Consider the following 9,663-nt stretch of genomic DNA (forward strand, 5'->3'; position numbering starts at 1 on the left):
GTGACAAAATTTCATTGGTGTTCAGTTGAATTACATTAACGTTAAAGAATATTCGATCATGCACGCGTTCGAAAATTTTGAGATTGAAGTTTTCATTCAATCCATTTACATGTTTATCAATATCGTGTGGTATTTTAAGTATTCGCCTGAAAGTGTCGGAAGCTTTTACAAACCTCTATGATGTAGTCGCTTGGCAGATTCCTCCAATATTTTTTAATTGATGCTCGTAGAGATTGCAAATTGCGATGCGGTAGTTGACAAATAAGTGCCTCAATGCGACTCGGTAATCTGGCTGGAGGAACGAAGACCGAAATTTCCGGATCAACGAGATCAAAGTTTAGCACTAACGGAGCGGAATAAAAAGACGTGCAACCTCGTGATTTCTTGCCTACATACGGTTCAACACACACATACTAGTTCAAATTACAGTGCTGATTGTTAGAAGCGTTAGCGTGGTGGCTATGCTAAACCAGGCTTAACACGCTCGTTGTCCAGCGTGAGTATAGACCCTGGGTTGTGTAGAGCGTTGTCCGGAGTTTCTTCATACAATCGGCCGTATTATTTCGCAGGTTTACCAAGAATATCCAGCAGTGGCTTCCTTGGTTTTGGCAGCAACCCCAGCTTCTGGATTTTCCATCTACCCAGGAAGTACCCTTCGACCAGGCATTTCTGTTAGAATATCGTGAATATGCTCGGAAACGGATTCCCGGCCGTCTTTGCGGAATGTGCTAGCGGACCCTTGTTGCACTGCACAGTGGAAGAAATCCGACAAAAAAGACAATTAATTGGAAGCCGCTGAAAAAGTATGACAATATATACACCAAAAGTTGCGGAATTTTTTAGGAAATAAAATGCAATCAAATTTGTTCACCGCACGCACTTGCGACCGGAGATATGGGTCTTTGAAAATCCGGAACATTACCGGTATTCATCAAATCTGAGACCTAATTCATTCAACTTTTATCTTGCCGGTCTCTGCTTATTGGCAACGACCACCGGTAGTCGAATGGTCGCCGTTTGAGTGTCTCCATATGATTTTCTAATCCGGATAGTTCCCGGTACATCTAATTTGCACTGCTCGATCAGTGAACCACTCAGTTTTTCTACGGTCGTTATCTCGTCTAAACCAAGGAGCTTTTATTCTCAGGTGATACGATCCTCGAAATCACTGATCAGCCATGTTGGTTCTAAAAACGACAGCTAACTACGTTGTTTACTACATCCCCATGCATGTTTGTTTGGATTTCAGTATGTCAACAAAGTTGTTCGCTGTCATTTTCTTCCCCGCAGCTTGCTGTACGCTTACCTCACTCGTCACCTAGTTACTGCCAAAGACGAATCACCTTAGAACTCTAAGCACCTTGGTCTAAACCCCTATACTCGACTACGGCATCTTGCAACACGGCTCTTGTGTTCGCTTCGCTGCCCAGGGATTTAACAACGAGCTTGCGGTAGGTCAAGCTCTGACAGAAGGATCCTTCTTCAACTCGAAGATCATCTCGCCTTTCTGATTGCGGCTCGTTTTAACACCATTCTCTCCTAACTTGATCAGCTCTGGGTTATCTCGCTCTGTCGCATTCTTGAGAAGAGCGGCGTATGACGTCTTATCGTTCGCTTCGATGATCAGTGCATCGCTCTTGTTCCTCTCTCGAGGGGACTTGCCTTTATCTTTCTTCTCTTATTTCTTCTTCGTTTCTTCTTTTTGTTTCCTTTTCCTCCGCTTCGCAATCTGGCTTCTTACGATGCACCAGTCACGGCCATTCCCAACGTTCCTCTGGTCGCTGGTGCCCTCCTGCTTGCTCTTCTGCTTTTTCGAGTCTTCTTGCTACCCCGGTATGTCTTTTACTCTTTGCTCCAAGCGAGTATTGTAATGACTCTTCGGTGTCACCTTAGTTTCTGCCGTCGCGTGTTCTCCGGATTCCATCAGAGCTTTTTCGATAAATTTAGCTCTCGTTAAGAGCGCCTTCTGCTCGCGTTCAGCAGCTGTTACGGCCGATTTGATACTCGTCACTAGCTGCTTCACCTTGTTGTGCACATTGTGCCTGTCCTTCACGAACTCATAGAGCTCGTCGACCTTTCTCCTCACCTCCATCAAGTACGACTTACCAAGATGTGAGTCATTCTGGGTTGTATCTCTACCTGCTATCGAGATGAACGCTGGATTTGGTAACTCCCGTTAGTTTTCTCGTGGCTCACACTGTACCAAGCGGCTGCTGGTACTCACTGTGGCTACCAGTGGCGTAACCGGTGATCTCTGCAGCTTACCACTCCTTGCAAACGCAATCGGGTCCTCCTCATTTGTTTTATTAGATGTCTCTATTTTGTTGGGTCCCAACTCCAGGCCGCTATCTCTACTCCTTGTACATAGTCGCCTCTCGTGATCCCATGAATATCTATACTACCAAAATCTTAGCAGCAGAGAGGTCGTGCAGGGGTTGACACTATCCTTCATGGGGAATAGTGTTCCAACCGAGCCCAGTGCCACCAACTAAATGGTGACGAATTTGGAACGTACCCGGAGACCTGCCAGGGATTTGTTGGGACGGAGGCAGCCGTGCTGTTAGACTACTCGCCATTTCAAGTCGGAGTCATCCTTCCTTACTCAGGGAGTAGAATAGCACGCCTGTCAACCAAAAGTCGCTGTCCAACTCGTGATCCGTGTCCTGCACGTTAACGCTCACCATACCCAGTATGCCATAATCAGGATCTTACTGGCGTCGATCCTGATATGGCGGTTGGCACTCAGGTTGGGCTATAGTACTTTTGATGCTGAGATCTTAAATTATTAGAATCGTAGGGTCTTATCAGAAGCGGCACAGACTCGCTTCGTCGGAGCTGCTTTCGGAGTTATGGCTTTTTTAGAGGTTTAGCGCAGTCCAATCCAAACCCCACCATATCCTAGCAAAACTCCCAACTCGCAGTAGGGCCGGGGGGGGGGGGGGGGGGTTTGTTAAGCCCCTAGACTCTTGTCCTTCCTGTCTCATCTCACGCATTTTTCACAGAGATAGCGGGACCGATTTACACAAACTTAGTCGCAAATGAAAGGTACAACCTTCCCTTCGGTCGCTATTGATTTTTTTATTAATCGTATTTCCGGTTCCGGAGTTACGGGTTGAAGAGCACGATCACACAGCAAATTCCCATATAAACTGGTACCACTATGATGCAAAACTTATTAAAATGAGCGCAAAATTACTTTGATTTGCCATTATAGACACACTCCTGCATGATAATATAAGTTAGCAGAAAGACAACATTGAGCTAATGCTAATTAAGCTAATTAAATATTGTATATTTTTGTCTCAAGCTGGGGCGGATCCAGAATAAAAGTTCCTAGTGGGTCTTAAATTTCGATTTTGAAATGAACACAATAACAGCATTTTATAAAAACCAGCGAAAATTTTGGTTTGAGATGATTTATAGCTTGAGCTACTTTAAAGTTGAAAATAGTTCAAAAACCTGTTTTAATCAACCTAGCGGTGCAATTGTGCCTATCTCATTTCTCTAAACTATGGCACGGAGGCTTTTTATGTTCAACATGATTGTGGAAATATCCATTACATTCTTAGTACACTTTGCACTTATACACAATGGCATGCCAGCCACGAACTTGATGAGCTACGTGTCGACGGTGAAACATGTTTATAAATCTTACCGGTACCGTTGGCGATTTGTCGAAATGGCACTACAGAAACTGAATGTTTAGGCACTTAATCGTGATCGTGCACATGCGACTATTTATAATGACGGGTTTATCGACCTCGTATATGCCGGAAAGTTTTGGTTGTTCACCTTAGAAAAACCACTTCTTTTAATCCGAAAAAATCTGCACTTTTTTTGTGAAAGACAAAGTATATTTAAGCTCTACTAATTTATTCTTTGTAAAGAATGTACGATGCAAACGGATGCGTAGTTTAACTGATACTGATACTGCCCTCGTATTCATTGCGATACGATGGCTCAGTGTGGTGAATATAGATCACGATCGATCCCGAGCAATGGGTGATCGTGCCTAGTGCTATCTTTATTATCTACTACCTATTCTTGATAAGGGCAATGAAATGGATATACAATATAGTTGCGATGAAGCGAGATCAAGTGATCGTCGTCTTGTGGATCATATTTAGTGTTGCCAGACGGAGCGGTTTTTCTAGCTTTAACATACCGCCGGCGTTGAAATCGCTAGGATTTCAAACCTACCTAAAGCAATAAAGTTTTGAGTGCTACTGTATACTAGCTATCTACTTTCTGTACATTCCACTTTTGTTAGTATGTTATTATGAGAAATTTCATTTGCCATTGGGCTGCTGGATCAAAATGTTGTGCTGTAGTGTTGCATTGGCCGACATTCGGTCGGCTCGGTTGTCTCGACAAACTGCAGTCTGCGCTGCATCTGAACGTTGATGATTGATTGTTGACGACGTGGGTGTTACTGCGATAAACTGGAACTGGAACGCTGACAGATATTGCGTCTTCCATTTCCGCCATAGTTGTTGTACGAATCCTTGCGTACGTTGCCACTGAGAGAGTCGATTTTCGGGGATCTCTTGCAAATCTGGTTCAGGAATCGCCGTGAGTCGTCGTCCCACCAGAAAATGTCCTGGGGTCAGTACAGTGTAATCATTAGGATCGTTACTCAAGGGTGTCAATGGACGAGAGTTTAGAATCGCTGCCATTTTCTGAACAATGGTGTGTAGTTCATCGTATGTCAACGGTCTGCTTCCTATGGTCTTGCGAAAATGTCCTTTGAAGGACTTAACCGCCGCTTCCCACAATCCGCCGAAATTCGGAGAGCGCGGTGGGATGAATTTGAAATCTATTCCTTCTTCTTCCGATGACTTGATCATTTCGTACTGAAACCGCTGGTTATACAGTTGCAGCCGTAGTTCCTCGAGCTCCCGATTTGCCCCAACGAAATTGGTCGCATTGTCACACATGACTAGTTGCGGTTTGCCACGGACTGCTACGAAGCGTTTGAATGCCGCCAGAAATGCTTGCGTTGACAGATCTGCTACGACTTCCATTTGGACTGTCTTGGTCGCTAGGCAAACGAAAATGCATACGAAGGACTTCACCGGCGTACTTCGACGAACTGGATAGCGAATGTAGAACGGTCCGCAAAAATCGATTCCAACTTTCAGGAATGCCGCTGCAGGAGTGACACGAACGGATGATAAATCAGCCATTAGCATGAACACATCGATGGATGGTCCAACGTGCTAGATCGCGAATGCGAGTTGGCCAGAACCTTTCTCTGACCGAAGCTATGAGAAGTTGCTGACCGGCGTGAAACATTTTACGATGATAATGCTCTATGACCAGCTTTGCCAGTGGGTGTTGATGGTGAAGAATCATTGGATGCTTACGATATTCTGACACTGGTGCATGAGGTAATCGACCGCCGACGCGGAGAATACCATCAACTAAACGAGGATTTGACGAGAGCAATTTAGATGATGACTTTATTGGTTCACCTTTCGATAAAGCTGCTATTTCTTCAGGAAAGCTCTCGTGTTGAGCAACTCGAACCAAAATCGTTACAGCATCATTGTATTCCGTCGATGACAAATATTCTAGACGCCTGCTACTGCGGTTGCGAGGCAATGCATTGTAAGCGAAGCGACGAATCCATGCTACTATCCGAACGAGATCCGGGAACGAGGATCTCAGCAAAAATATGTCACTTTGAGGCTTTGTTTGAACCGGAAGTGACGCAGATGGTTTTTCTTCTAAAAGAGAACTATCCAGCTCTGACTGGATGACTGCTGACCTTAGCCATGTAGAATGCGCTCGACATACCCACAGAGGACCCACAGAGGTTGATACTGTAGTTGTGTGGGTGTCATTCCCCGCGAAATTATATCTGCCGGATTGTCTGCACCGGCGATGTGGTTCCACACTCCCTTCTTAGTGATATGCTGTATCTCTGATACACGATGGGCAACGAATGCTTGCCACCGGGAAGGTAACGATGATAGCCAGCACTTCACTATCATGGAATCTGTCCAAAAATATACCTTGCCGGGTGGTTCGAAACTACTGCATAGCTTTTCATAGAGATGACTAAGCAGTAATGCTGAGGAAAGCTCCAATCGGGGGATGGATTGTTTCTTTTTCTTCCGAGTGAGATCTTCTAGTGGCGCAACTCGAGATTTGGATGTAATCAACCGAACAGTGACTGACCCGTCGACTGATTTACACCTAATGTACAAACAAGCGCCGTATGCTACCTCTGAAGCGTCACAATATCCGTGGATTTCCGTTGAAGCTAGGGTGCTTCTGAAGCCCGTCCATCTTGGAACTGAGAGTGTGTCGAGAGCGGATAGATTCAATCGATACTCGACCCAGAAGTTCTGATGCTCTTTTGGTAACGGATCGTCCCAATTCGATTTAAGCTTCCAAAGTTCTTGGAGGAAAATTTTAGCCTGTACGATGACTGGACCGATTAGACCGAGAGGGTCGAAGATGCGAGCTGTGTCGGCCAGTGCTATACGTTTGGTGATGGCGGTCTCAGTGCTCCAGTGCGGTACAGCAAATCGAAAACAGTCATTGCTAGGCTCCCATATTAGCCCTAGCGTTTTGACTGTGGATCTGGACGAATCGAGTTCCAGTATGGTACGATCGTCTCGGAGATGAGGTGGAATAGACGAAAGAAGTTCAAAGCTATTGGAACTCCACTTGCGCAACTCAAACCCTGCCGAACTAGTAAGATCAATGAGTTCTGATGTGAGAACTGTTCCTTCTCCCAAGCTGTCCGTGCCCGTTAACAGGTCGTCGACATAAAAATCCTTCTCAATGACCTTCGCTGCTGCTTTATGCGAGGTTGCACCATCACTTGCAAGACGTTGAAGACACTTGGTTGCGAGATAAGGCGCGGAAGCGGTGCCATATGTGACTGTGGTCAACTGGAAAATTCTCACTGACACGTTCGGTGAATTTCTCCACAAGATCCGCTGAAGTGATTGATCTGCATCTGCTACTCTTACCATACGGTACATTTTAGCTATGTCCGCTACTAACACAAATCTCCAAAAACGAAAACGCAATATGATGGACAGCAAGTCCTCCTGTACGACGGGTCCTACCATCAGTCCATCATTCAAGGATAATCCCGACGACGAACGGCAAGAGCCGTCGAATACCACCCTTAGCTTTGTGGTTGTGCTATCGGGCTTCAATACGGCATGGTGAGGCATGTAATAGGACCGTGCATCGCAATATTCTTGGTCAATTTCTCGCATATGACCCATGGACAGGTATTCCTGAATGAGCTCGCCATACAATCTTTTCAACGTGTCGTTTGCTTCCAGTCGTCTTTCCAATCCGTGAAATCGTTTCAATGCTATGGCCTTTGAATCTCCCAGTTGCTCGATGATGTACTCCTTCTTGGGAAGCGTGACGACGAATCTTCCATCTGCATCGCGAACGGTGAAACAAAAAAATATCATACTTCATTAGCCTAATTAGCATTAGATCAATGTTATCTGCTTGCTAACTCATTTTGTCATGCGGTGGTGGGTATGTGAGGAGGGCGAAAGTCCCATGAACGAACGACTCCCCAGCTTAAATTGGTATGCTTTGTAATATAGTGGTGGTTTAAAGATGATGGGGTTGAAAAGGAGGGGTATGGGGGCTGGATGGGGTGGTGGTCTGAGGGGTGATTTAAGAAAATTTTTAAGGGAGGGGAGTGAACAGTAGAGAGAGGGGGGGGGGTGTAACCCTTCTCCGTAAACCATCAACTACGCCCCTGTTAAAATCCAGAAACCTTATGCGAGTCGAAAAAAATTTGCCGGGCCGGGATTAGATTGACGTTTTTCAGAGTGATTTAATTTTTCCTATAGTTTATATGACAAACTTCTGTGTGGCCGCACTCTGAAACCCGTAATTCCGGAACCAGAATTCCGATCGATCCAAAATTCAATAGCAGCCGATGGGAAGGTGCACCTTTCATTTGAGACTAAGTTTGGGCAAATCGGTCCAGCCATCTCTGAGAAAAATGAGTGACATTATTTGACACATACGCACATACATACACACACACATACACACACATACACACACATACAGACTTTTTCCGATCTCGACGAACTGAGTCGAATGGGATATGACACTCGGCCCTCCGGGCCGGGATTAGGTTGACGTTTTTCAGAGTGATTACATAACCTTTCTATATGAGAAAGGCAAAAATAGTTGAAAATTTTCGGTGAGGTCCTGACCCCCCTGTTGGATAGTCTTGTTGCGCGGGAACGTGATTTTGATTACCTTTTCGATTAAACTTGAGCGGATTGCTTTGGGGAGTGTTCACCGTAAGTCTCTGCAAAAAACACGTTTCGCAGGAGGGACTATAACTCCGATAATTTTTAATAGATTTTTAACTCAGCTTGTTTTTTTGTCAAATAATGATTGCTATATTTCATTTCGAAACATAACGTAAAGAATGCTGCTATTCAACGGCAGAAACTTAAACCTTGTTTTTCTCGAAATCAATACAATGTCAGTCCGGTCCGACCAAATTAGCTCACTTTTTCCTTTCAACTTTATATACAACCCCTTAACCACAAACGGAGCTCATTGAACAACTAATTTGCTTAGTATCTCCAGACCGACAGGCGCCGCAATCCGCGATGAATCAAACGAATACTCAATCATAATCCGCTGGTGTAGAAAGCAAACAAGAACATCCGACCATAAACTTGGTCAGCAGCAGCGATGCAGCAAAATAATCGTGTCATTGCAATGACTTCCGCTAACATTACAACATTTTCAAATCTTTACCCAACATAATCATCTAGAACGGCCTGAACGACCAATAAAGGCAGAGTTGTTCACAGGACATTTCGTGAATTCAAGAGTAAGTAGTCGTTTCGCCCATACGGCCCACGGAGCCTTTCTAATAGGTGTGGATAAGTATCACTCTTTGTCCACGAAATGTTGGCAAGAAGAAAGTTAGCACTTGCACTCTGCCTGTACAAATCAGTTCAATCGGATGCCCTGATGGTAAATGAAGTATGATATGACTTGAAAATTATTAAAATTGTAATACATACTCATGTGGACTTCGACAGTGACAATTATACTTAAAATGCATCCTATGCAGTGTATCGCATGATAGTAGTCGAAGTATTCTGAATAGTCATAGATGTTCTAAGGCATATAAATTTGATTCTTCGGACAAGTTTTCCAGTATGCTGATGATCAGGCAAGGAATCTGCAGCTGTGGTATACTCCGATTTGCATCACAACAAATAATATGAACGGACAGTTACACACCAACGAATGTCTAAACACTTAACATAACGTGTTTTGCCTTTCATAAGATCCTACCGGAGCCCCGTTAAGTTTTGCGTTGATTTGACGAGTCACTACTGCAGTAAGAATGCGCAAAGTGGTACCACGAAAATTAGGCAAACGTCATTGAGAATGGTAGGAACCTCTCAAACCGCCCGGAATGGATGGAATGTTTCCAGCATTCATACGAAAAAAGGCTCGCAATTCTGTTAACACATCTGATATGGATCTTTAAGTGGAGACCTAGCTAAGTTAGGGTGTGGATCATTTGGCGAATTTTATTATCTTTCGATTAAAATTTGATAGTTGGATAGAAAAGTTCTCTCGAATGCTTCAATTTATCCACGAGAGCGACCCATTCCAATTGGTGACAGA

The 9,663-nt window shown here is 44.4% G+C and overlaps 2 protein-coding genes across 2 annotated transcripts; both read right to left on the minus strand.

Moving 5' to 3' along the window:
- Nucleotides 1–4,289: 4,289 nt before the first annotated feature.
- Nucleotides 4,290–5,186, minus strand: LOC131686876 (uncharacterized). The gene has a single exon (XM_058970878.1). The coding sequence runs from the start codon at nt 5,184–5,186 to the stop codon at nt 4,290–4,292; it is 897 nt and encodes a 298-aa protein (XP_058826861.1).
- A 585-nt stretch (nt 5,187–5,771) lies between these two features.
- Nucleotides 5,772–7,448, minus strand: LOC131686877 (uncharacterized). Its single transcript, XM_058970879.1, has one exon. It carries the CDS (start codon nt 7,446–7,448, stop codon nt 5,772–5,774), a length of 1,677 nt encoding a protein of 558 aa, XP_058826862.1.
- Between the last annotated feature and the right edge of the window lie 2,215 nt (nt 7,449–9,663).

The sequence above is a fragment of the Topomyia yanbarensis genome, chromosome 3 (assembly GCF_030247195.1).
Source record: "Topomyia yanbarensis strain Yona2022 chromosome 3, ASM3024719v1, whole genome shotgun sequence".
NCBI lineage: Eukaryota > Metazoa > Arthropoda > Insecta > Diptera > Culicidae > Topomyia > Topomyia yanbarensis.

Excerpts from the sequence above, each read along its gene's own strand:
- LOC131686876 (XM_058970878.1), bottom strand. The coding sequence starts at position 5,186 with ATGGCTGATTTATCATCCGTTCGTGTCACTCCTGCAGCGGCATTCCTG.
- LOC131686877 (XM_058970879.1), bottom strand. The coding sequence starts at position 7,448 with ATGATATTTTTTTGTTTCACCGTTCGCGATGCAGATGGAAGATTCGTC.